This window comes from Mustela lutreola, chromosome 5 (assembly GCF_030435805.1).
Source record: "Mustela lutreola isolate mMusLut2 chromosome 5, mMusLut2.pri, whole genome shotgun sequence".
Taxonomy (NCBI): domain Eukaryota; kingdom Metazoa; phylum Chordata; class Mammalia; order Carnivora; family Mustelidae; genus Mustela; species Mustela lutreola.
The window spans coordinates 151,864,295-151,890,057 of NC_081294.1; the positions used below are offsets into that span (position 1 = coordinate 151,864,295).

Below are 25,763 nucleotides of genomic sequence, written 5' to 3' on the forward strand. Positions count from 1 at the left end.
TAAAGCTTTACTTGTATTACCCATCTATTTTTCAGTGTTACTGTTCTAGTTGTCATTTTGAATGTCATTGGAGGTTGAATGATTAATAGATGAAAGTACTATTGTACATTTTTATTTCATTTATCATATGAAAGGCTAGATTCCTGTTTTATATTCTTCAGTTTCTTTGGGATATTCTTACATTTAGACTTCCACATGATATATAAAATACATATCCAAATTTCACATTATTTAAATCTACTTGATTGCAATTTAAGACTTAAAACTGCCAACTTTGTAGAATTTTTATGTTTATCTTTACTTAATTTCATTATGGCCAAGAATATGGTCTTTCTGGTTTGAGCCCTTTGAAATTACTTTATGGCAAAGCATGTAGTCAGTTTGTGTAAATACTAGAAAGGAAGTTACATTGATTGACATTTTTTGTTGTTGTTAAGAAAGCCAAGTTATTCAGTTTCCTTGCTGTTGTTTTGCTGCGTTTACTGAGACGAGACCCAGCAGCTGTGAACAAGGTAAAATCATGGAGACTGTTATTTAAACAACCAGCCATAAAATCTAAAGATAGAAAGTAGATTAGCAGTTGCTTAGGGCTGGGGGTAGAAACAGGGATTTGCTGCACATGGGTAGGAGGGTATGTCTCAGGTGATGGAAGTATTCTAAAATTGCATGGTGGTGATAGTCACACTATAAATTTACTCAAAATCATTGAATTATAACTCAAAATAAGTGAATTTTATGACATGTAAATTATGCCTCAATAAAGCTATTAAATTCAAAAACAAAAACAGAGGTGCCTGGGTGGCTCACTTGGTAAAGTAATCTACTCGAGTTGAGCTAGGGTCTTGATTTCAGGGTCGGGAGTTCAAACCCCACACTGGGCTCCAGGCTGGGCACGGAGCCTACTTACAAAACAACAAAAACAGAGGAAAAAGCCTCCCAGCCTCAGATCTGTATATATTTTTTTAAGGTTTTATTTACTTGTCAGAGAGAGTGAGCCAGCAGAGGAAGCTGCAGGTAAAGGGAGAAGCAGGCTCCAGGCTGAGCAGGGAGCCCGATGCCGGGCTCTATTCCAAGACCCTGGGACCATGACCTGAGCTGAAGGCAGACGCTTAACCAACTAAGCCACCAAGGTGTCCCTCAGATGTATCTTTTGGTAGAAGAGCTGTCCCATGTGGTGGGGATGGGGGGCTGAACGTTAGACACTGAAGATCAGCTTTTGCTGCAAAGCTAGGGGGTGCTCTTGGCTCAGTCTGTCACCTGTGGCACCACAACACCTTACTGAACCCAAGTGCTTGCTACAGCCCAAGTCCAGGCCCAAGCCCACACCTGCACACTCGGCCCAGGCTGTTTGTACCTGTGGAGCTTGGGACCTCCCCCGTTGGCAGACGTCAGCTTGAGCTCTTCTGGGCCTGGAGCAGCACCTTCTGTGTTGTCCTTCTCCCTGGGGGCCCTGAAGCCCCACCCCTGTGGGGGTCTGAGTGGCTAGAACCCCTGGAACATGTCCTGGGCCCCCACCTGGGAGGAAGCCAGAAGCCAAGCAGTAGCTGAGGCCACATGAAGGCTCTGTACACAGTGTGGTATTGAGTTCTTTTGGGGGTTTATTAAGGCATTGCGCACAGTGTGATTTTCTGCCAACCGAAATGAATACAAGGAAATCTAGCAGGACCTGAGGGATGTGCTTGTAAGGTAAACGGTAAGGCTGACGAGCTGAGAGAGGATATAGAGTAATGCTCTCATGGTCCGCTCTGGTGCACCCCAGGGGCTGAGCCAGGGGCTCAGGCTCCAGGCTCCTAGAGAGCACCAGGACCCCCACCCCCTCACCCCAAGTGTGGAAAGTGCAGTGTGGCCTGGCCACAGAATGGGGCACAGAGGCACTGGGCAAGCAGGCCAGGATGGGCAGCCTCTGACACGATGACACAGGGACCAAGGCAGGTCCCGCCAGGCAGGCAGGAAGAAGAGGCTGGGAGCCTCTGTCTGGGCCCTACTGTGGCTACTCTGCCTTTTTTTCCATTTACAGCTCACTGCATCCAGGGAGAACAGGAGAGGTGTGTCCTGAGAGAGCAAACAGAACAGGAGGGAGGAGGGGGTGGGGAGGAGAGACAGGCCAGGTCCCTGTCAGCCTGAAACTCCAGACTGTTCGAGGTCACTGGAGGTGCTGAACTGTCTCTCCACCTTCTTTTGGTCCTTGATCTTGAGTCCAATGTCCACCCTCTTCTCAAAGAAGTTCACCAGGACGGACTCTGTCAGGATGGAAGCCAAGATCTGCTCGAAGGAGATGCACCAGTCCGTGTCGACAGTGCCCCCGCCACGGGTGGGGGCTGGGGGGCCACGGGCCTCCGCGCCCACCAGCACCGTGTCATCGGCAAGGTCCTCACACTGCAGGGAGCCGGTGCTGACCACCGAGTACGAGGACATGGACATGTCGTCTTTGGTTTCGTCGTCGGACAGCAGCTGGGACGGGGAGCCCCGGCCCTCACCACTACCCGCGTCACCCACCACCTGGGTCTCCTGGGGAGCCTTCCCGAGGTGGGTGTCCCCACCGGCTTTGGCCTGGGGGTCTCCTGCAGCTGGAGGCTGAAGCTCCAGGGCTGGGTCCTGTGTGGGGTCAGGGGCTGGTGGCTCGTCTTCCTCAGCGGCACCAGCCCTGGGCTTCCTGCCTGGTGGGGCGGAAAACTTCTTCCCCACCTCGCCGATGCGGAGCAGTAGGCTGGCCACGGTGGCGATGGCGTGGTACAGGGCCTGCTCCATGGGGTCCTCACTGAACATATTGTACAGCGTCTTGCACAGCTCAATGAACTGTTCCTTTGCCGGGGAGACACAGAGGAAGGACAGGGAGATGGTGAAAGATGGGTTAGTCTGGCCTGGAATTGGCCAGAATGCCAGCGCTGTGCTGTCCTGTTCATGGTCTCCAAGACCTGTGCCTTGTGCCCTTTTCACAGACTGGGACATGGCAGTGCAGAGAGGGAAAGTGCCTTGACTAGTATCAGAGCCTTAGAAGAGCGTTTTCTCTCAGTTGCCTTTCTTTCAGCATGAAGGGTGACTGAAAGCCTCTCCCTATCCCTATAGTGATGCTGCGGGCAGAGCCAGGCCAATTTCTATCAGGACCTTCCAGATTCAGCGGCTACAAGGACTTCTTCAGTGTGTTTTGCAATCACTTTGAGTTTTTTGTATCTATGACCAGGATGGAGGGTGAGGACAAAGCAAGCAGAGCCTGGGTCGGGTGAGGGGGTGCAGAGGTCTGACACTACACACTCAGGCCTCCTGCCTTGCTCCACAGGGAACCCCACTCTTCGGGACACAGGTAAGAGAGTGCCCAGACTGCAGGGGGCCCCTCTGGGCAGGGCAGGGCTGTGGTCGGGCTGTGGCCCCGGCTCTGAGACCCTTAGCCAGATGCTGGGCTCCCGACCCAGAGGCCAGCAACTGAAAAAGGGGCCATGGGCAGAGATGGCCTGGGTGGGCATGGCACTGAGGAGGAACCTGGGAGGAACAGGGGCACTGTGAGGCTGTCTTATAAAAGGGGTTGTGTGGGTCTCTGTGTGTCAGAGGTTAACCTTCCCTACTGCTTCTCTGGTGTGTAGATACTGATGAAATGTGAATGGATCATTGCCACGAGACACCATCCAGGATAAAGCCCCCAAAGAACTGGCCCCTGTCCTTCTGGAATCCTCCCTGATGGCTGTCTGACTGGCAGGTACAGCAGGTAGGCAGGAGAACTTCCGCCCTCCAGGGAGTGTTGGGAGGGAGGGAGGGGAACTGCTGGGCTAGGGGGAACCCAGCCTCGAAAGTGTCTGTTGTGGTCTCTCAGTGGGCCTACCTGGTTCATTTTGGGGAGATCCTTAATTGTCTCCTTCTGAACCTCCTTCTCTTTGGCCCACAAGCGAAGGTAGTGCCGATAGTCGGGAGGGCTGGTTCCCTTCTCCTCTGTGAGTTGGGAGAAAAAATCTGTCAAATTAGAGAAAGAGCTGGGAGCCAGTAGCAGGTAGTGAGTAGGTTTCGGTGTTGTCTGGCACGGGGTTACCTGGGCCCTTTTACAAAACACCCTGGTTTTTGGGGAGGTGGTGTTGGAAAGAACACTCCAGAACACCCGATGTCTTCCCCGAGTTCTTATGCTAAAGTAAGGCCTGAGCTGATGAAGATGGCCCCACCCTGTCTCCCCCAACATGGCGAAGGAGGGATGTGAAGGGTGGGGAGAGGCTGGCAGGAGAAGGAGGGAGACTGGATACGTAGAGAGGTCCTGAAAGAAAGCAGCTGCCCTGAAAGGAGGTGGTGATGGGCGCGGGGGGTGGCAGCCACGAGAGATTCAGGCCTGGGACTGATGAGAGTGGCTTCCACCCGCAGCAGGCTTCTCTGGGTGGAGGTCCCACCCACAGGGAGGACAGCCCAGCCCCAGGGCCCTGGGATCTGGATCAGCACCGCGAAAAACGGCCTGCCTCTACCTCCTCTTTTTTCTTGGCTGTCTTCATTTCCGCCTCTTTCTTGCTCTTCCTGCCGTAGAGTCTCTGGACGACCAGAAAAGAGAAAGCACACAGGGAACACTCCTGTTTGCAATCACAAACCAAGGAGGCCCGCGAGCAGCCCGCTCTGGCCTCCTGCAGGAGCAGTGGGCCCAGCGCCCACTCACGCTCTTCACCTGCTCACAGGGACCGACGTGCCTCCAGGCCCGCCTTCCTCTCTGCCAAGGAACACGAGTCTCAGACGGCGGGGAGAAAAGCCCAAGAACTAATTTCTGTAGTGTCTGCTGAAAAGGGTCAAACTAAGAGCGGTCCTGATCATCAGTTCAACCCTCCACCAACCAGCACACTGACTGATGAGAGGAGTTTTATGTATAGGAATTCCATCCTGGGCACCCCGTTTCTCAAAGTGACACATTTGCTGGAGTTGGCCCACACTGTCTGCTATGAGGCCCATGAATGTGGGGAGGAGCTGGCGGCCCAGCTCTCCCAGACCTGGGGGTGGCAAGGCCACCAGGGGTCCCTCAGTGGGTGGCAGCCTCCCAGCGCAGTTAGCAGCAGAAAGCCTCTGGGCTCAGGCTTCTTTCTCACTGTGGAGTGGAGACCCACTGCCTGGGGCTGCGTGGGGTCTGAGGATAGGGCTCTTTACCCCCAGGCCCCGGCCTTAACTAGAGGCCCCTGGGAAAGGCCAGAAGTGCCTGTGATTTTCCTAGATTCTCATGGTAACAGAAGACCCATCTGCTTCTTTGCTTTGTGTACCTGAAATCAAGGTCCTCAGGCTTCCTCAAGTTCATGGGTATCCTGATATGCACTGTGTTTCATCTCTCTCTTGGCTCTGTGTCATCCTTGCTGGGCAATATCTACCATGAGAACTGACAGGCTGGGGTTTTGGCCAGTGAACCCCAGGCCCGGAACGCCCCATCACCCTGGATATGACGCTCTCAATGGGCTTTACGTGTAGCAGGGAACACCTTCAAAAAGGCACCCCACAAATCTCTCTCTCCTTAACAGAAGAGCTGTGTAGGCCATGAGAACGTTTTCCACCGCCCTCCTCCCCTGCTGCCTGTCCGTTTCCCACTGTTGCCATGATGGCGTTTGGACTTTCTCCCTTGAGCCTGACAATAGAATGCTGTTCTCGTGCGACTGGGGAGCTGATGCCTAGTACTGTGCCGTATGCCCTCACTTGCTATGCCCCTCGACTAGCACAGAGGCCACCTCCCTCCTCCCTAGTATGCTGCAGCTTGGTCCTGGGTCCTCCTCAGACCTCATTCTCACAGGAGGCATCCCTGGACCAAGGAGGGACCAAGCGTGTCCAGGCCTCCCGACCATGTGTGGTGGGGGGTGGGGGTGTTAGGCAGACACAGCCCAGCACAAAGCAGGTGCCCCTGGCCCCCAGGGACTGACCTTGAGCCTCCCAGGGCAGGAAAAGGTCCAGATCTGAGGCCAGAGGAGATGCTGGAAGGGAGAGCGGAGGAGTAGAGAGAGGGAGGGAGAGACCAAGGTCCAGGAAGGCAGAGACAGACAAGAGAAACAGGAGTGAGACCACCCCGGGGGCCCTCCCAGAGAGAGGCCGTTGCCGTCACCCGTGGCTCCCCAATCCCACCGAGGGCCGCACCTGTGCAGGTCCCACAGCACGACTGCCCCACAGCAAGGCCGGAAGCTCCCCCCTCATCACTGGGGCCAGTGGCACTCACCTTCTGAGGAGCTGTCTTCCGTGAAGTAGTGGGTAGCTTCCAGGGCTGACTCAGCCTCCTCCGGGCTCAGGGCTGTGCTCAGAGAGAAAGGGGAGTGAGAGCACAGTGAGGTGCGCCACCACAGGGCCCCAAGATATGGTATGGGCAGAGCGGTAACAAGATCTTGGGTATTGCTCCTTTCTTGACTTCCATGTTGTGTCTGAGAACATTACACGTGGCTCATCTGAATAACCCGTCATTCGTAGCCGGGAGTCCCGCCAACAGCCAGCCTCCCTCCCGCTCTGCGGGTGTGGTGCAGAGCGTCCTGAGGGGACCAGGCCCCTGTGGGCAGCTGCATGGGGACCAGCCACATGCAAGGGACTTGCTCTTCTCACTCTACGCATCTTGCGCATCGTTCCCACTGGTACGTTCTGGGTGATGATGTGGTCCCCAGGGTTTGGGAGCCACATGGTTCTGTGTGTGTGTGTGTGGGGGGGGACTCGTTCTCCCCACCTCCTGTGCAGACAGGAATGCAATGACAGGGGTTGAGCAGGTGGCACTGGGGGGAGGTGGCAGGGTGTGGGCTCTGGGAGCCCTGGATGGAGCAGGGCAGACACAGGTAGCTTGGGAGTGGGCGAAGATGGTCCCACGTGCCCTCACCCAGAGGAGCCTGGCCCAGTGGGGTCTACCCAGCCCAGGCCTTTCCCTCCACAGGGTCAGAGGTGGCTGGCACCAACCTTCCCTGGAGGCATGCCTGAGGCCACTGTTCGTGTTGAATTACAGGCAAAAACCAGCCACAGGTGAGAACACCTAGGTCCAGGCCTGCAGCTTCCAGCTCTGGCCACCCAGAACCAACCCCCAGGCAGCGCTAGAACCACATTCTGGGCCGATGAAGTGACAGCCTCGGGGGCGAATGCAGCACTGTGTTCTGAACACCACTGTGCCACCAGCTCCATGCAGCCCTGTGGCAGCTGGTGAGCAGCGGCAGGGACCTGGCGGCTCCACCCCTGGGCTGGAATTCACCCCAGCCTGAGTCTTCGTTTCCCGGTGGAAACAAGGAACCTCATCTTGGAGAACTCTCCGTGCTGGGCAGGGTGAGCCGGGCCATGCAGTGGGAACCAGCAGACTATGGGATTCGGCCTGAGAACTTGCTGCCTATCATCCTTCTCCCCCTGTGGCCTGCTGGTGACCCTGGGAAGCTCAGGCACAGTGCAGAGAGCCCAGGGAGAGCAGCTCCTGCTATAGGCTACACAGCAGGGTCGCCACCCCATGCATGAGAGGTCCTGACTGGTGAGGAGGCCCTCACCTGGGGGCAGGTGCAGCTTGTAGAGGGCCTTGAGCTTGTCGGTCAGGTCCCCATGGTACATCCCACCTGCAAAGGGAAGCCAGTGAGGAGGCCTGCCAACAACAGGGCACCAAAGCCCCCCAGCCAGTCCCCACTGGAGCCCCTTCCCTTTGAGTGGGTTCTGGTACATCCCTCCTTCCAGCCTCTCTCCTGGAGAGCTCTCTGGAGGGAGCCCCAGGCCCCCCACTTGCCCCGAGCTTTGCTTCTCAGAGCTGGCAGACCCATCCCAAGCAGCTATGGCCCAAGGGAGGGGAAGTGGTGGGGAGGACCCCACTGGACGCCCTCAATGTCCCCAGTGGGAAAGCTGCAATTTCCATATCAAGGCTGCTGCTGCAGCGGGAGAACTGGTGGGGCTGGCATCTGGAGGCTTCTGGGGGCAGGGCCCTGGAGCTACTCACTCATCCCCATCACAAACTCCTTGAAGTTGATCAGAGAGTCCCTGTTTTCATCTAGGAGCCGGAACATGCGCCCTGCCAAGACTGGCGTGTGGGCGCCACAGGCCCAGGGCGTCAGGCTGGTGAAGAGCTCCCGGAACTGGCTGGCGTCAATGCGGTACTGCTCCAGGTAGGGCAGGCTGGGGTCCCGACGCACAGCAGTGGGCCGGCTGCCCCCCCAGTACTGACTTGCCAAGTGCTTGGCCTGCAGGGGACACAGCCTGGTGAGATGGCTGGGCCCCCCAGCGCCCCGGCGCTCAGGACTGCCCAGCTGGTCCATGTGTCCTATCCACTCTTTCGGAGCCTGCAGAGTCCCGGGCCGGGGAGCACCAGCCCGACACAGCATCTCACAGAACTGCCCACACAGGCCCCATCGGCCTCTCATGGACAGATGCAGGAGCGGAAACACAGCCCTAAGGCTGCTGGCTACAGCAGGCCACAGCGGGTGGGAGGCAGCACCGACTGGACCGTTGTGACTATAAGGCTCGGGTCTGAGTGTCAAACCAGAGGCCGCCGGGAACCGACAACAGGTGGTCTGGACTTAGCTGTTTCTGCCTGCCCTTCACAACCTCTCCCCTTCCGTTAACAGCATGTGAAAGTTTTGGGGTGAGCCCCTCCTGCCCCATCCTCAGGCTGTGAGCTGGGCACACGGCCTAGATTTGGCTCAACAAACACCCTCCTGTAGCCACAGCACCAACCTGAGTCAGTCCAACAATTAACCCTGGACTTCTTGTTAAAACCACTTGGAAAGAAAAGGCTCTTTCCCCTGAGAGAACGGGATGAGTCTGGAGCTGCAGACGAGAGTCCTGCCATTCTGTAGGAAGAGCGGTCCAGAGAACATCTGAAGTAGGGGAGCTGGGCAGCATGTTTAAGCACCTGGATCTAGCCATGCATGAAGCTATGAATGCATTCCTAGACTTTCCAGTAACATGAACCAATATATCTCCTCTCACGTAACTGTAAGCTGACTTGAGTGGATTTTCTGCCTCTTAAGAAAGTATCCTGCCTAAACTCCCTGAAGGAATAAATTCTGCCCTAGGAAGTCTGTGGTAACTACATTTGAGGATGCTTGTAAACTGATTTCTTGGGGCGCCTGGATGGCTCAGTTGGTTAAGTGTTTGCCTTCAACTCAGGTCATGATCCCAGGGTTCTGGGATGGAGCCCCACGTTGGGCTCTCTGCTTGTCCCTACTTGTGGGAAGCCTGCTTCTCCTTCTCTTCCCCACTCATGCTCTCTCAAATAAAATCTTAAAAAAAATAGATTTGTCCTTTGGCAGGAGGTTGCTGCACTGAGGACGCACTTAGGGAACTTAGGGGACGCACTTAGACTGGGATACTGGGCCTGCCCTTGGTCTTGGCTGTCACCTTAAACACCATGTAGAGGTCCTCCAGCTCTTCAATTGAGAAACCAATGTCCCCAGGGATAGCTCGGACCTAGAAGGAAAGGGCAACAGGATGTACTGACGGATTCTTAAGTTCCAGGTCTCTGAGAGAACCCCCAGCAGACAAAGGCTAAGACAAACCACCCTGCCAGGGTGCTGCCAGTTGGCTAAGCCCAGGACGGCAGTCCATTCAGGGAAGGAGGTGTGGACCATACGCTTATCCCTGGTCACCCATCCCACCACTCAGTCCACACTCCAAGTTCCTTCGTGGTGAGTGCCACAGGGGCCTTTCTGTCCCAAACATCCAGTCAGGGACACAGGGTGAGGGCAATAATGCAGTGACCGCTGTCTGGATCCTTGGAAAGACTCTGGCACGGGCTCTCTGGAAGGTGTCCTAGAACTTCCTGGTAAGGGATCTCTCCAGAGTTGGGGAGGACAAAGGCTTGTAGTAGAGGCACAGTGGGTTGGGTAAGTGGAGGGTGGCTGAATGTGATTACCCAGGGGCATGGGGGAAGCCAGGCTGGAGGACTCAGCCCACAGGAGGATGACCCTTGGCTTTTAGGTGCTGGGGTGTCAAAGAAACTCGCGGTGACAGCCCAGGAGCATTAAATAGCTACCATGTCCCTCTCACTTCCTCAAATTTGCACCTTCACTCCCAGACTCCAGTTCCACATGAGGCAGCACTAAGGGACTCTGTCCCATACCCTCTGGGGAGGAGCAGCCCACCCGGGTCATGCCCACTGCCCCCACCCCCAGCAACCCGCAGCCATTAGAGCCCAGCCCTGTCCATACCACGCTGCGCTTGGCCGTGTCCTCCAAGGACTGGATCACTTTCAGCCTCTGTTTAAACCGCATCTGTTCGATGTCATCGGCCCTCAGGCTGCTGAATTTCTACCGGCCAGAGGTGACTCAGTGAGAGGAGGCAGAACCACAGAGCAGAGAAATGCCCTGGGCCACGGCCACCCACACCCACACGCCTGGATGGAGCAGATCAGCCTGAGAGCCCCAGAGAGTGCTGACCTCATAGGACACCTTCAGGAGGTCGAAGATGTCCACTTCTGCTGGCGGGTCATCTCCACTAGTCAGCAGGGCATGGAGGTGTGGGATAGGAGGAGAAACACTCTGCTTGTTGACCACATTATCTAGGTATCTGCAAGGATTAAAGGACAGAAGCCTGGACCCCCACAGGCAACAGTGGTGTCTTACCTACCAAGTGATGTGGAGAACCTAACCTGCATAGACTCCCCATCAGTAAGTGAGGTACCCTGGTAAGTTGGGAATCCCCCTGGAGGCAGTGAGAGGCCTCACCCCTCATAGGTCTGAGCACTAACTCTAGGAAGCCAGGTTGTCTTCTGGGGGTTCCTTGGGTCAGGACCCTGTTTAAGCCTAGACCCAACCACACCACAAGAGAGGTCTGTCCCAGTGGAAGGGACGACAGGGCTCTGGGTTGGCTCGATGGGCAGGCGGCAGAACCCCTGGCAGGCCAGGGTTGCTGGGAGTGTTCCACACCAGGCAAATATGTACACATGGCAAGCAGGGCCCAATAGAACTCAGGGCCTGGGCCAGTGTGAGGCCGGGGCGGGGCGGGGGTCCTGGATGCTGGGGGCACGTGAAGTCCCAAGGCCAGATTCGGAGGTGAATGAGCTCTATGGGATGCTGCTGGCTGGGGCCAGCGCAGGCAAAACTTGTGATGAACCAGGCCCAGGGCCCAGGGTAGCGGGACTGTGGGCTAGCACGGAGATGAAGGGAGGGGCCGGATCCCAGAGAATGTGCAAGGGTGGAATGTGGGGACTCAGGGGGCATGTGGCGGCCAGGAGACAGGTATGTATGAGTCCTTTCAGCTGTGCGGGCAAGCCTAGCGAGGGCCTCTCCATCTGGGTGACCGTGAGGGGGGACTGATTCCGAACAGGGAAAGCAGCGTCAGGACTGCTTTGGGAGGAGAGCAGATGCAGGGTGTCCACCCGTGGCTGGAGGCCATGCTGTTCCAGCCCACTTTATCTGCTCCCAGAGCTATCACACCCCAGGGCTGTTTGTTGCCATGTTCCCACCAGAAGGAGGCTCCCCACTGCCCCGGGCCAAAGTGTGCTCAGTGGGCTCGTTGGTGCATGCTGAGTGAGGAGTGCCCAGAGCTGCTGGGGGGCTGGGCTCTGCCATCTGCGGGGGTGCCGGCCAACAAACCGGCAGGACGGGGAGGCCGGCTCGGTCACCTGCCCAGGACGGTCATGGCCTCGCCCTCATCGCCGCAGCCCAGCAGCTGCTCCATGTTGGCATCCAGGATGGCCAAGGCCACCTGCAGGATCACCTTGATGCCCTCGTAGAAGAAGCAGTCTACGATGACCACAGCGCTCTCAAAGGGCATGACGCTGAGGAAGAGGGTCAGGAACCACGAGAGAGAGATGCTGGAGATCACCCCCAGGTCCTGCATCTTCTCTGAGAGCTGGGGCAGGAAGTCTCTCGTGAGCTCCTCAAAGATGCCTTGGTCCACCAGGGCCCCTAGGGAGAGGAAAAGGGAGTCTGAAGGCCAAGCCCATGCCGCTGGCTTGGGCCCCAGGGGATGCAGGGAACCCACTGGATCCCCGGCCAGCTCCGCTCACACGGAGGGCCGGAGGGGATGGGCTGGAGGGAACAAGAGGGAAAGAGCATGCGGGCTTCCCTTCCTCGGCGTCTAAACTACTGTGGGAGAACATTTGCTCCCACTGTGCTTGGATTCGCTTTGGGGGAAACACAAATCCCTCCCTTCTAGAAGTGTCAGGAGTAAGCAGGAGCCCTGGGGGCATGTCATGCCCTGAAACTTGTGAACCCCAGTGGGGGAGGCCCCCCAAACCAAATGGTAGGGGAAGGGCATCTTCAAATAGCAGACCGAGTCAGGTCTGTAATTAAACACTTTGCCAGTGCATTTCCACTTAATCATATAGACTCTTCAGGCTGTCACTCGTGGTCGTCAGGCTGGGTGACAGGTGCGCAGGAAGGTACTACCCCTTCTCGCTGCAAGGTTGAAAATCCAGCACAATGAAAACCCTTACACAGGTTAGATGGCTGAGAATGGAGGCCCAGGCTGACCTCTGAAAACCACTGAATGTGTAATAGCTTCTCTCCCTGCCAGCAGCTTCTGGGGAGCTGCATGGAGTCTGGGCAAGGTGGCCGGGGGTCTGCGTGGCCTCTGCCTTCCAGCTATGTGGTCATTTCTCAGCCTTATCTGGGGGATGGAGCCGTGAGGGTCTGCAGCCTGCTGCACATTATCGAGGACCCCTGAGAGCTCACTTGTGCTGAGTGCTCAGTGCGGGGGCTGGCCCACCCCCACGGGGAGCCTTGGGCACTCACCCACCACCCTGGTGTTGTAATAATCAGGCAGCATGCGCTCACAGAGGGCCACCAGCAGCCAGAAGGCCTCCTCCTCGCTGCCATAGAGCAGGAGCACAGAGGTGACAATGTTCATGGCCTGCAGGCACAGAGACAGCAAAGGGGAGACTCACGGAGCTGGGCTGCCGCATAAAACCGCCCCATCCCCCAAGGGCCTGCTCACTTTCCACAAAAGTCCGACTAGAACAAATGACAACAGCAGGCAATTTGCCAAAAGGCCATTTGCAGGAAACCAATTTGGGAAGAAACATTAGCCAGATCCCTCCAATCGGGCCAGTGGGCGCTTGGAAAGCTGAGAGGGAGGGAATGAGCATGTGGCTCTTCTTCAGAGAGGTGTGACACAGGGACAGGAGGATCGGTGAGTGAACTCCACATGACAGCCACACGGCTGAGGTCGAACGGGGCTGCACACAGTCTGCACTGATAGCAAGGCTACTCGGAACAAGCTTCCATCTTAAAAATTCTCGCAAGCCAGCAGGTGGAATTTCCCTGTCCCAGTAACAGGTCATGCAGAACACTGGCCGTTGCGAAAGGGGCTTCTGAGGGGGCAGCATGCTTCTTGGAAACCCAGATGCAGTCTCAGGGAAACAACACCATTGGACGGGGCCAGGAAAATGGCCTCCCCACATGTAAAATCATATGCTGCCAGAAGTGCACCTTGAAACCACGATGAGAGGCCACCTCACACCATTAGGGTGGCTACGGTCCAAAGACCAGAAAGCCAGCGTGCTGAGCATGTGGGGCAAGTGGAACCTTGTGCATCACGGTGGGGGGGGCATGTAAGATGGTGTCGTCGCTGTGGAAAGCACTATAGCTATTCCAAAAACAAAACAAAAACATTAAAGGTCAAATTACCATATGGTCCAGCAACTACACTTCTGGGTATGGACTCAAGAGAAGTGAAAGCAGGGAGAGGAACAGGCACCGCAAGGGCCCGCTCATGGCGGCGGTAATCACAAGAGCCCAAGGAAGAAGATACCACGTGCCCAGCTGAAGATGCAGGAGAGGGCGAGTGTGGCCTATACAGGAAGTGTAGTATGGTTCGAGAAATTCTGACACGGGACCCAACAGGAATGAGCCCCGAGGATGCTGCACTAATGGAGTTGACCGGCCCCCAAAAGGTGAATCCCATACGACTCAGTTTTGGGGAGGTACTTAAGGCATGCAAAGCCATATAGACGGAAGGCAGTATGGGGATTGCAGGGGAGTCGTTGGTAGACACCACACAACCAAATGCTCTGGGACCCAGACCCAAGCCTGTAGAAGTAAGCAGGTAAGAGTGGCTCCCATTACACCGCTCTCAATGGTCAGGCTCTTCTGGGGGACACAGGGCACACTCTGGCCTCTGCTGAGTGAGCCAATGGCAGGAGGTATGGCCCCTGGGCCCGGCTCACCCCCTCTACCTGACAGTAGCCGATGGTGGGGTTTCGGAAAGCATAGGCAGTTAGCACCCGTCGGAGGGCAGCGATGCCCAGCTCGTTCTGGAAGGCGGGGTGCTCGGGCATGGAGCGGTGGAGGTCTCGCTCGATCTCCTCTGTGGCCAGGCTGTACTTCCCCATGGACTTCTCCACCAACTCAGCGTAGTAGCCCGGGTGAGTCACCATCTCGTTCCAGGCCCCTGAGGAGACAGAGCTGGCAGCTGTCTCCTGCCTCCTCCCTTCCTGCTGGGGCCATGGGGACAGTGACAGGGCAGGCTGGGCGTGTCAGTGCACCACAGAAGAGAAGAGGAACTCTGGGGCCCATCAGGAGGTGTGAGGCAAGGGTCCCTTGGTGGCAGCTCCTGGGAGGGGTCGCCCCACCACAGTTTGAGTGGTCTTCTCAAGAAACCGTCCAGGTGGCTAAGGGCATGCATGCTGACAGAGCCTCACCCGAGGAGAGGAGGCCTGGCGGGGGTGGGAAGACACCATCTGGGTGACAGAGCCCTGCCCTCCATGTCTGTGCCCCAGGACAGTGCCCCAAGCTCGGGGCCCTCACAGCTCAGAGCCCCATTTCGGCCTTGGAAAAGGGCTGGCAGCTCCAGCCTGACGGACACAGAAGGCTGACCCGGGGCCCGTGGGGCTCTCACATGGCGGTGCTGGGGGCCGGGCCAATGCCGGGCAGCTCACCAGAGAAGAGGAGCCACAGCTCCCCACGGAGGCTCTCGGGGATGCCCTTCAGCACCAGCTCCCGAGTCTTGGCTGTGCGGTACATGCACACGCCGCGGCCATACTCGAAGAAGTGAATGTCCCATGATTCCTCTTTCATCTTCTCCTTGGCCTGGGGGAGAAGCAAATGCTCTGGGCGTGTGGGCCAGGGCCCTCCGCCATCTACTGCACGTGGCAGGAGGGCCCACACCAGGCGGCAGGGACACGAGCCTCCACGTGGAGGCCTCGAGCCCAGGTCGGGCAGGGTGCCCCTGAACACTGTCCCTCAGGGCCCAAGGACCTGCCGTGGCGTGCAGGCACAAAGCCTCCTCCCAGGCCCGGGTCCCGTGTGGTGATGGGGTCCATGCTCCGGGCTTACCCCCTTGGCCCCCAGGTCCTCCATGGGAGAGTTTCCCTGGAAGAGTTTAAGCAGCCCCTGGGATGCGGTCGGTGCCTCCTGCACACTGGAGCCCTGGCGGCCCCCCAGGGGGGTGGTGGGGCTGGGCTGATCTGTGGCCTCTGCTAGAGCCAGAGGGTGCTGAAAAACACAACACGGGGTGGGGGTGGGAGGGAGAAGAAGTACCCAGTGAGTGGGCTGCCCAGCGCAGGGTCTCTGATGTGTTTGCCCATCGGCTGTTTGAGCTCTTGGCCCTGGGCTGCGGGGAGCCGCTCATGTTGGGCCTGCAGGGACAGAGCAGTGAACCCCACAGAGCCCAAGGGCTGGGCTGCACAATGGAGCAGAGGCAGGGTGACCTGAGGGCCCGGCCTGCCCGTTATAGGTTGGCAGAGGCAATCGGTGCTGCAGGAGCTCCTGATGACTGCCGGGCCAGGCCAGGAACCCTCTTCTGCCCCCTCTCCCTCGGGCGACCTCTCCACTGGGCCCTCAAGGGCCCTTCCAAGAAGAAGGGGCTCCCAAGAGGGCTGCTTGTTGTCCCTACAGCAGCCACACAACCCCTTGGCCCTGGACACTCGTGTTGGCTGGGCACTGGGTACTGTGGCATCTGGCGTACTAGAACTAGGTGTGTTCTAGTACACAGAGAGGGTATGGGCCCTCTCTGCCTTGGGTGCCACTAGCTACTTCCCCCAAGGGGCCTAGCCATAAACAGGGCCTCAGAGGGCTATAGGCCCCTCCCTGGGGTGGAGGCCCAGGGGTCTGTTTTCACACCACATACCCAGCCAAGGAGCTGAGAAAGGGAGCCCTGCGTGGCCCAGCAAACATACCAGGGTGGGCAGCAGCATGGGGCTGGCAGAGGGAAGGGAAGATTCAGGGACAAAGGTCTATAGGGGAGCCCTGACTTCTAGGGCTCTTCCCCTGGTTTTCTGGAACCCGTCCCTTGGCAAACACATCTCCTCAGGAGAGTGCTGGCAGCCAAGACCCTTCAGGCCCAGTGTGGGTGATACCTGACATCCACTCCCTGCTTGTCCACTGTCCCTGCAGCCTGACTTCCAGGGGAGCTTGGTGCGGGCAACACCCTATGCAGGGAGCTTGCCTCGTCCCCTGGCCCAGGGGGGTCACGCGGGCCAGAGCTGGCGCCTTCTGCCTGTTCTCCCCTCAGCTCCCTCCCTGAGCACCCACCGACAAGAACAACACTGCTCTGAGATGGGCACTCGTCACTGGCTCCCCACCATCCACTTCCCCTCCTGCCTGCAGCCAGTTCCCCGTTTTTATGTGGGGGCACACTTCTCTCCACTCTTGACCTCGTACTTTGTGGGCTCCACTGAGAACCAGGGTGATAGCCCTGTACTAATGATGAGCTTTTCCCACCCCTGGGCCCAGAGGGTGGTTGGAGACACTATGTTACCCAGTCACCACCAAGGACACGCACGGGTGACTCTGCAGGGAATGCTGGGTGAGCCAAGGAGGATCCTGGTCCCATACACGGCCTGGGAACTAGGCCTTCCTGGTGAAAAGCCCCGTCCAGCAAGGAAAGGCCCCTCTGAAGACAGGCGGCCGACTGCGAGGTACTTTGTGTCTTGTGGAACTGTAACCCTCCTCCACCTTTGCATGTCATATTCCAGTCTGGGTCCTGTTGTCTCTGATCCCAACCCCCGACATGGTCCTGTCCCCCAAGTGGCAGGGACAGGGGAGGCTGGCTGGCTTCCTGCGGGACCTCACCCTCTCTGTGTTCCTTATAAGAGAGCCCTCTTCTTGGCTGTGATGACAGGTGATGCAGGGAATATGTGTTAAACCTACCGAACCGTAGTCTTTGACTATATATGGCATATTATATGTCAGTTTTATCCTAGAGATGCTGTTTTTAATATAAGGTGGGGAAAAAAAAGAAAGAAAAAAAAGAAGCGAACTCTGCTATGTCCCATCCACAGTCCATCTCTCTGTCCCCCGCTGGTGTTTCGGAAGTGGATTTTGGGTCTGCTCAGTCTGTGGGACACAACCCCAGTCCAGACCAAGGAGATTCTGCTTCCTGCCCTAGGTTCTCCAAAGGGACCAGGGCACAGATGGACTTGCAGGCCCCAGAGTACCTCAGGGAATCAGACTTTCAGTGCTGGTGAAGGGCCTGGACTCCAGGATGTGGCCTTGGCCATACCATCCTGTGACAGCCATGTGTAAGAGGGGAGCTCACGGGCCACCTGGGAGCCCTTGTTTTCCTGGGGCAGTTCCTCCCATGCCTGCAGGTGACCATCTCACACATCTGTCCAGTGCCAACCTCCTGAACCACCTGCCTGCCTCGTTTCCTGCTCAACAGAACCTCTGGCCTCCTGTTTGACTGAATGAACAAGCGTGAGCACCGAGGTCCGTCATGGCCACGGCCGTCAGCCAGCCTTCCTTCCTGTATCCATGGCCCACAGCCCCACCATTCTACCTCCAAGACCTCCCTCTAGGCAACTATCCACCCCCCCAACAGTGGGCCCATGGACTTGATCCAGGCTGTGCCGTCTCTACAAGCCCTCCTTGCACTTCCACTGGTGTATGGGTTATACTTCAACTGAAATGACCCCTGTTCTTCCCAGCTGACCTTTATACAAACTCCTCAAAAGAACTGTTTAGACTGTTAGACTGTTTCCTTTCCCATCAGAAAGTACACCTCCATGTTCTACTATCTAATACCTAGTACGCGGGTCCTTTCTTCCTAGACCCTGTCAATTCCCTCCCATAGGCAATACTGAAATCAGCAAGTGAGCTTTTCCCCATCCCTGCCTTCCCTGTCGACATACAGTAATATGCTTTCACTCTCAGGTAAGGAGGCAATTGATGAGCTTATTTTATTTTCCATGCCTTTGGAAAAAAAACATTTTATTTATTTGAGAGAGAGAGAGAGAGGAGGGAGGGAGAGGCAGAAGGACAGGAAGAAGCAGAATCCCTGCTGAGCAGGGAAACTGATGCAAGACTTGATCCCAGGACCCTGAGAAAATGACCTGAGCTGAAGGAAGACGCTTAACCAATGGAGCCACCGAGGTGCCCCATAAAGCTGTTAGATTTCTTAAATTCATGTTCTTTACTTATTACCTGTGGTCTTCACTCCTGAATCTTAGTTTGCCAATATAAAATTCTTCACTTGTGCTTTTTAAAAATTGTGTTATCTTTATTTTTTTTTAAGATTTTATTTATTTATTTGACAAAGAGAGATCACAAGTAGGCAGACAGGCAGGCAGAGAGAGAGGAGGAAGCAGGCTCCCTGCTGAGCAGAGAGCCGATGTGGGGCTCAATCCCATGACCCTGGGATCATGACCTGAGCTGAAGGTGGAGGCTTTAACCCACTGAGCCACCCAGGCACCCCTTGTGTTATCTTTAAAATGTTATTCTGGGGTTATTCTAGGGCACTTGGGTGGCTCAGTGAGGAGCCTCTGTCTTCGGCTCAGGTCATGATCTCAAGAGTCCTGGGATTGAGCCCCGCTTCGGGCTCTCTGCTCAGCGGGGAGCCTGCTTCCCCGCCCCCCTCTGCCTGCCTCTCTGCCTGCTTGTGATCTCTATCAAATAAATAAATAAAATCTTTAAAAAATGTTATTCTGGGGGCGCCTGGGTAGCTCAGTTAATTGAGCATCTGACTTGATTTGGCTCAGGTCATGGTCTCAGGGTCCTGGGATTGAGCGCCACGTCAGGCACTGCATGGAGTCGGCTTGAGATTCTCTCTACCCCCCTCTGCCACTCCCTCTAGCTCACGTGCTCTCTCTCTCAAATAAAAAAAGAAGTCTTAAGAAAAAAAGACATCTCTGATGCTTATTTTTAAGAAAATTAAAAATAAAATGTTACTCTATATAAAATGTGGCTATCTGAAAGTCTGAACCCACTCTAATTTTCTTCCTTCATAAATGACTTGGGTCTTTTTTGACTGGTTGTCCCAAAGATTTTTTTCTTTTTAATCTTTAAATAGTTTTTACTGCATTCTATAATATTGACTATTCTGGACTGTTTTTCCAGATGCCCTTCCACCATGCACCATCAAGTCTTTTTAAGCTCAGAAAAATTTTCTCGACTAGTAGTTTCTATCAGCTGTTAGTCTATGCTCTTGCATAAGTTGGATCTTCTTTGTCTGACTTCTTCATCACAGCTTCTGACTATTTTTTTCTCTTTCTCTTCACTTGTTTGGCCCTCCTCTGACCCCCATCCCTTTTTTAACTCTTAGAGACTATTCATTGTGTTCTCTTTGCATAATACTTACTTCTCAAAAATTTCTCAAGTCCCGTCAACTCTCTTTCTTGTTGACTTGTCAACTTTGTTTCCAAGCTTTCTAAAAAATTTTATTTATACCATTCTTTGGTAGTTTCTATTACTTTTCCAGTTTTTTTAAGATCATTTTGAAATATTAGGGTACGGTTCTCATCTGCTTTGGGGGAACACTGTTCTAACAGATTTTCATTGTGGAAGGTTACTTGGGTTTGTTTCTTTCCCCCTATGATGCTTTTGTACGGGGTGTGATCATAACCCTCTGTTGCTTGGGTTTAAATGACGTGAATCCTTCTGTACTTTTGGGAGGATCATGTACATGTTGGGGAGAGGACATTAAAAGCACAAGAAATAAAAGAAAAATAGATAAACTGGACTACATGAAAATGTAAAACTTCTATACATCAAAGGACACAATCATCAAAATGAGAAGACAATCCATGGGAATGAGAGAAAATATTTGCAAATTATCTCTCTGATGGGTTAATATCCAGAACATATAGAGATTTTCTACAGCTTGACAACAAACAACCCAACTTAAAAAACAAGGTGAGGGACTTGCATAGACATTTCTCCAAACAAACTGGACAAATGGCCAAGAGGACATGAAAAGATACTCAATATCACTGATCACCAGGGAAACACAAATCAAAACCACAGTGACATACCACTTTACACCCATTAAAATGGTTACTATAAAAAACCTGGAAGGTAACCAGCATTGGCAAGGATGGGGAGGAACTGGAACCCTTGTGCATTGCTGGTGGGAGCATAAAATGATGCTGCTGCTGTGGAGAAAGGTGTGGAAATTCCTCAAAATACTCAACACTGAATTACCCACTGACCTCTTCTCAGCAATTCCACTTCCCTGTATCTCCCTCTCAGAACTGAAAGCAGGGTCTTAAAGAGATACATGTACACCTACATTCGCAGCAGCATTATAAAATAGCCCAAAGACAGAAGCAACCCAAGAGTCCATCGAAAGAGGGACAGCTGCTGCCTGGGTGGCTCAGTGGGTTTAGCGTCAGACTCCTGATTTCAGCTCAGGTCATGATCTCAGGTTTATAAGATCAAGGCCCGCATTGGGCTCCATGCTAAATGTGGAGCCTACTTAGATTCTCTCTTTCCCTCTACCCCCACCTAAGGCTCCCGCTCACACACTCTCTCTCTTTTTTAAAAAAAAAAAAAAAGGGTGAATGGAAAAACAAATATGGTATACATCTACAATGGGATATTATTCAGCCTTAAAAAGGGAGGAAATTCTGACATTGCCATCACGAGGACGAACCTTGAAGACGTGACACTAATAAGATCAGCCAACCACGGAAGGATACCATAGGATTCCTCTTCTATGAGGCCCCTAGAGTGGTCAGAGTCATAGAAGTGGAAAGGGGAGTGGTGGTTCCCAGGGGCAGAGGGGAGGGGGACCGGGGATAGTGTTTCAGTTCTGCAAGATGGAAAGAGTGCTGGGGACGGACGGTGATGGTGGGCGCACTGCACAAGAAGTGAATGGACATCACGCCACTGAACTGTACACTTCAAAAAGGGTAAGATGGCGAGTTTTAGGTTACGTGTCTTTTACCACAATTAAAAAAAAAAAAAAAAAAAAAGACCTCCTGAATTTGATCACTTCTCCTGAGCGCCTCTGCTGCTACCCTTAACCAAGGCTCTATCATTCCACGTCCTGATTACTTGAGCAGCCTTCAACTCCTGTCTGCTTTTACCCAGACCCCTCTTGAGCCTAGCACTGCCCAAGAGAAACAGGATGGGAGCAGCGTGGGTGGTTCAGCCGGCTGGGGATCTGCCTTTGGCTCAGGTTGTGATCCCAGCGTCCTGGGATTGAGCCCTGCTCTGGGCTCCCTGCTCAGTGGGGAGCCCGATTCTCCCTCTCCTCCCTGCTTGTAGTCTCTCTTACTATCTCTGTCTCTGTCTGTCTTAAATAAATAAAATCTTTAAAAGAAAAAAGAAGAATGAGAAAAGCATATGTAATTTAACGTGTTTTAACAATCACGTTAAAATGCAGGAGAGAAACTGGTGAGATGAGTTTTAAGTAACCGATTTCATTTGATCTGCTAGAGCCAATATACGCTTACTACGACATGGAATTACTATAGAAAGTTACTGAGATCCAAGGGCTCCAGAGCCGCATGTGGTTTCCGTACAGAGTAGCTGCGCCTCTAACCCGTTCCCAATCTGACAGGCCAGACTCACTCTATGAAAGCACACACAGATCCTGTCGCTCTGGCCAGAAGTCCCCAGTGGCTTCCCATCTCAGAATCAGAGCTGAAGTGCCCACAAGGCCTACAGGCTTCTGTGCTCGGGCTTCCTGCTTCCTCTTTGACCTCACCTTCCACACTGGCCTTTGCTCGCCTCTGTAGCCGGTGCCAAGCCCAGTCCCACCTCTGGGCCTTTGCACCTGCTATTCCCTCTGCCTCCAACGCCCCTCCCCCAGGTACTTCATGGCTTGTTCCCTTGCTTCTTTCAAGCTTGATCGGAGCCCCTCTGTTTCCCAATCCCTTTATCCTGTTCTATTTTTATCCATAGATCTTATTACCACCTGCCGTATCTCAGATGTTTGCTTACTGTCTGTCTCTCTCACTAGAATACAAGCTCTGTCTAATCTGTTTGCTGCTCTATTCCCAGTGCCTGGGAAGATGCAGTAAAAACATGTTAACAGAGGGTGCCTGGGTAGTTCAGTGGGTTAAGCATCCGACTCTTGGTTTCAGCTCAGGTTGTGATCTCCGGGTCATGGGAATGAGCCTCATATCAGTCTCCCCACTCAGCGCAGAGTCTGCTTGTCCCTCTCCCTCTGTTCCCCATCCCAACCACTGCTTGTGCTCTCTCTCTCAAAATAAATAAATAAAATCTTAAAAAAAAAAAACAACAACCCAAAACTATGTTGGGTGAATGGTGAGCGTTTAGAAGGGACCCAGGGTCTGTGCTTACTCTGGTCTGGTGGGCCCTGTCATTTGTCGTGTTGGGCCTCCTGAAGACCTCAACATTCTTGCTTGTGTCCCTTTTCACCCAACCTAAACTCACTCTCTTGAAATCCCAGGTCAAGCCTACCTTCCTGTAAGAGACCGTTCTCAATGTCTCTAGTGAACAGTTTATCTGGCCCCTCTGCATCCCTTCCCTACCTACTTAACAGCTTACTGAGCGTTGACCATAGGGATAGAAAATACAAAGGCCTCCATGGGCCAGACCAGGTGGGGCTTTGGGGAGCTGTCAGGCACGTGCCACCGCTCAGGTCCAATGCCACCCGGAGGGAATGTGGACCCCGTAATGCCAACACTGATTTTTCCAGAGAAGCCAGCTATGTGGATCTTTATAAGGACTCTTCTACTCATGAAGTGGTTTCACAAACTCAGACTGACCCACAGCACACATACCTTGTCATACCAGGAAGTGATTAGATATGGCCACAGCTGTGCCAACCTCAGCGAGCTCCCTCTAGTCCCAGATGGACACGAGGGTAATCACTGTTTTGGACCGAAGCACATCACACTGCCTAAATCTCTAAGTTCACAATTATACCACAAACTGAACATCACAAGTGACTTGATCACGTTTGGAGGATACTAGAAATGCAGCTCCTCATTCTAATAACTGGTGAGTAAAAGCAGGGATAAAAGATTTCCTCTGCCTTTCCTAGGTGAATTGTGCCTCAAGTAGTGAAGTAGTTGATGAGGGGGATTCTGCCTAGGGACGGATTCCAGCTCATAAACAGAAGGACTGACACCAGCAGACTGCTGCCCTCTTGCAACCCCTGATGAATTACCACATCTATGCAAAGCCCATCAGGGGTTGGAAACAGCATGTGACAAGAAGAGAGGGTGTTGGATATAGCTCCTCAAGCCCACCTACAAGCAGACCTGCCCCCTAAACGCACAAAAAAGTGAATCTAAATCTGATCTGGGTTTTGCTATTCAACCACCAACCTACAGGAGACAAAGACTGAGAAACATGCTAAACGCCTCCAGAGAGATGCTGTCAGGAAGAACCAGACCGTGAGGCCCTCTACAGCACAAATGACCCCGTTCCTTCCATAAAATACTGCAAGAAGAAAGAGAGAGAGAGAACAAACATCTCCAAAAATTTCAAAAGGAATTTGAAAGACATATCAGATGCCTACATATGACCTATGTGCATTTCAAGGCCAATGGTGCTCAACTGGTAAAAAGTAGGCCTGCGTTTGTGGAAATGTGAACACAAGTACTGCTACCTTTAAGCAGCCCAGTTCTGAGCGCGCAGGCCCCCTGTTTTGGATAAACACAGTGCTGTAAATGTGTCTTCCTTCTCTTATGATTTCCTTAATCTCATTCTTTTTGCTATTGTAAGAATACGATATATAATACATGTAATATACCAAATCCAGGTTAATCAACTGCTAATGCTTAGTAAGGCTTCCAGTCCAGCGTGGGCTGTTAGTAGTTAAGTCTGGAGGAGTCACAAGTTCTATGCGGATTTCTGACTGTGTGAGGGGTTGGCACCCCTTACCTTTGCGCATTGTTCAAAGGTCAACTGTATTTGATTCACGGAATTACTGTTAATTTCATTGGCATAATAATGACATTGAAGTTAAGTCTTCAAAAAGGATGTCTCCCCAGCCCGCCAAAGAAAACTAAAAAAAAAAAAAAGAAAAGAAAAGAAAAAAATCTTTCCCTGTGAAAATCCCTGAAAGGTTCAAGATTGACAAGAGAAATACCAGTAAATAAACCCAAGCTGGCTAGGCCTCGACAGTGTGGCAGAAGTTCCTAACAGATGGACATGAGGTTGGCTGGTCAAGCCAGAGGTGGTTTCTTACATGGATGGGGTTTGAGCTGGGCGGGTGACACTTAGGGAGGACTGCAGGGGCAGAGACAGGTATAGCTAGAACACCTGAGTCAGGCTAGCTTAGGCTCACCATCCTGCACCCAGAGGGAGTCCTCCCACCTGAGGCCCATGGCAGGCAGCAGCATGGAGGCTGATGGCTGCCCGGTCTCTTTTCCTGGCTCTGACCACCCCAGCCCAGCGCTCCCGGGGACCCCCTGACCTCTAGGGCCGCGTCCGTGGTGCTGGCTTTCCTTCCCCCGCTGCTGCCTCCTGGCTGCTTGGACGGCATCTTCTGGAGGAAGTCAGAGATCCTCTGCACTAAGAAATCACGGTCTTTCAGGTTGGCGAATAGGAAGGTCATTTTGCTCTTGGTGCTGATGGACAGAGGGCTGGGCAGGACACTGGAGCTGTCAGCTTTTTCGACAATGGTCACCTGAAAAGGCAAATTAAGCACCGGGTGTCAGTGTCTGGGGACGGGAAGCTGATTGGCTCTGTGCACGTGGGAGCACAGTGGCCTCCCATGGTTGTGTCTGGGCCAGGGGCACTGGTTGGGCCCCACTGTGTTCCTGTGTTGAGTCTGCTGCTTGCCACTGGGCAACTGTGAGCAAGTCATGTGCATGTACAGCCTGGTGTGCCCCCATGGATGGGCGAGGTGAGCTCGCCAGCCCTGCTGCCAGTCCATTTGGCTTCCCAGAGACATCCAGTTATTCTCTGAAGCACGGGGAGCAGCCCTGCCCATGCACTGGCCTAAGCATGGGCTGCCATGGCATAGGCCGACAGGTGCAGCCCGAGGCCTGGCTCTAACCTTGAGACATGTGCACAGCATCACAGGCATGGGGGTTGCAGAAGGGGCTTTCATGGGATGCCTATGCATAGCCTGCAGCCCAGAGGGGGCAGACAGACAACAGACATGCAGGGGCTGGCCTGACCGACAAGGACATGCTGGAGAAGCTGGTGCAAGAGTGAGCAGGGGTGGGGCACCTGAGTGTGTGCAGGTGTGTGTGTGTGTGCACAGGTCTGCATGCATGGGAGCTGAGATCTAAGGGGCCAATGGTTCACTGAAGGTGCACAGGTCACAGCCGGGCACCAACAGGTGCTGACTGATGTTCTGAATTCCACGGGCTGCTGTCAGGGTAGGGGAACTAGAGGAGGCAGGGGCAGGTAGCACCCTCCTGGGTGGGGGGCAGCTGTGGGAAAGGGATGTGCTACGGGTGGAGCGTGGGAACAAGGCCAGGTCAGCATCCAGGCCAGCTCCTGCTTTTCAGCTGAGCGGATGGATGGAAGGAATGCTGGTTCCCTAGGCGGCGATGAGAAGAACACATCTGGGGGGCGTGATGTCCAGAGCCCGTGGGAGGTGGGTGTGGAGCCTGCTCTGAGGGGGAGGCCCTGGGAAGGCTCCTGGTGGGCACACTAAGGATTATCAGCTCCAGGCCTCAGTCCCAAGGCCAGAGCCCAAGTTAGTCCTGCTCCCTGCCTCAGCCAGAGCTCTCTGCCATCAGAAACGGCAGGGTCATCAGGAGAAACAGAGCTGAGGACTACGGAGACCTCTGCACCCACCCC

General features: G+C 54.2%; 1 protein-coding gene across 4 annotated transcripts in view; it reads right to left on the minus strand.

Moving 5' to 3' along the window:
* Positions 1 to 96: 96 nt before the first annotated feature.
* TBC1D9B (TBC1 domain family member 9B) overlaps positions 97 to 25,763 on the minus strand; it is a 40,396-nt gene continuing 14,729 nt past the window's right edge. For 2 of the 4 annotated variants that reach the window (XM_059175925.1, XM_059175928.1), the window contains 16 exons: positions 24,424 to 24,636; positions 15,147 to 15,305; positions 14,750 to 14,900; positions 14,048 to 14,262; positions 12,606 to 12,723; positions 11,492 to 11,777; positions 10,305 to 10,434; positions 10,077 to 10,175; positions 9,268 to 9,336; positions 7,868 to 8,108; positions 7,431 to 7,496; positions 6,146 to 6,217; positions 5,856 to 5,906; positions 4,437 to 4,499; positions 3,815 to 3,921; positions 97 to 2,802 (listed from right to left, as the gene is read on the minus strand). In XM_059175925.1, the coding sequence (XP_059031908.1) occupies positions 2,116 to 2,802; positions 3,815 to 3,921; positions 4,437 to 4,499; positions 5,856 to 5,906; positions 6,146 to 6,217; positions 7,431 to 7,496; positions 7,868 to 8,108; positions 9,268 to 9,336; positions 10,077 to 10,175; positions 10,305 to 10,434; positions 11,492 to 11,777; positions 12,606 to 12,723; positions 14,048 to 14,262; positions 14,750 to 14,900; positions 15,147 to 15,305; positions 24,424 to 24,636 (2,727 nt within the window). In that variant the 3' untranslated portion in view covers positions 97 to 2,115. The remainder of the gene's footprint in view (positions 2,803 to 3,814; positions 3,922 to 4,436; positions 4,500 to 5,855; positions 5,907 to 6,145; positions 6,218 to 7,430; positions 7,497 to 7,867; positions 8,109 to 9,267; positions 9,337 to 10,076; positions 10,176 to 10,304; positions 10,435 to 11,491; positions 11,778 to 12,605; positions 12,724 to 14,047; positions 14,263 to 14,749; positions 14,901 to 15,146; positions 15,306 to 24,423; positions 24,637 to 25,763) is intronic. The other 2 variants (XM_059175926.1, XM_059175929.1) reach the window with 1 other exon arrangement.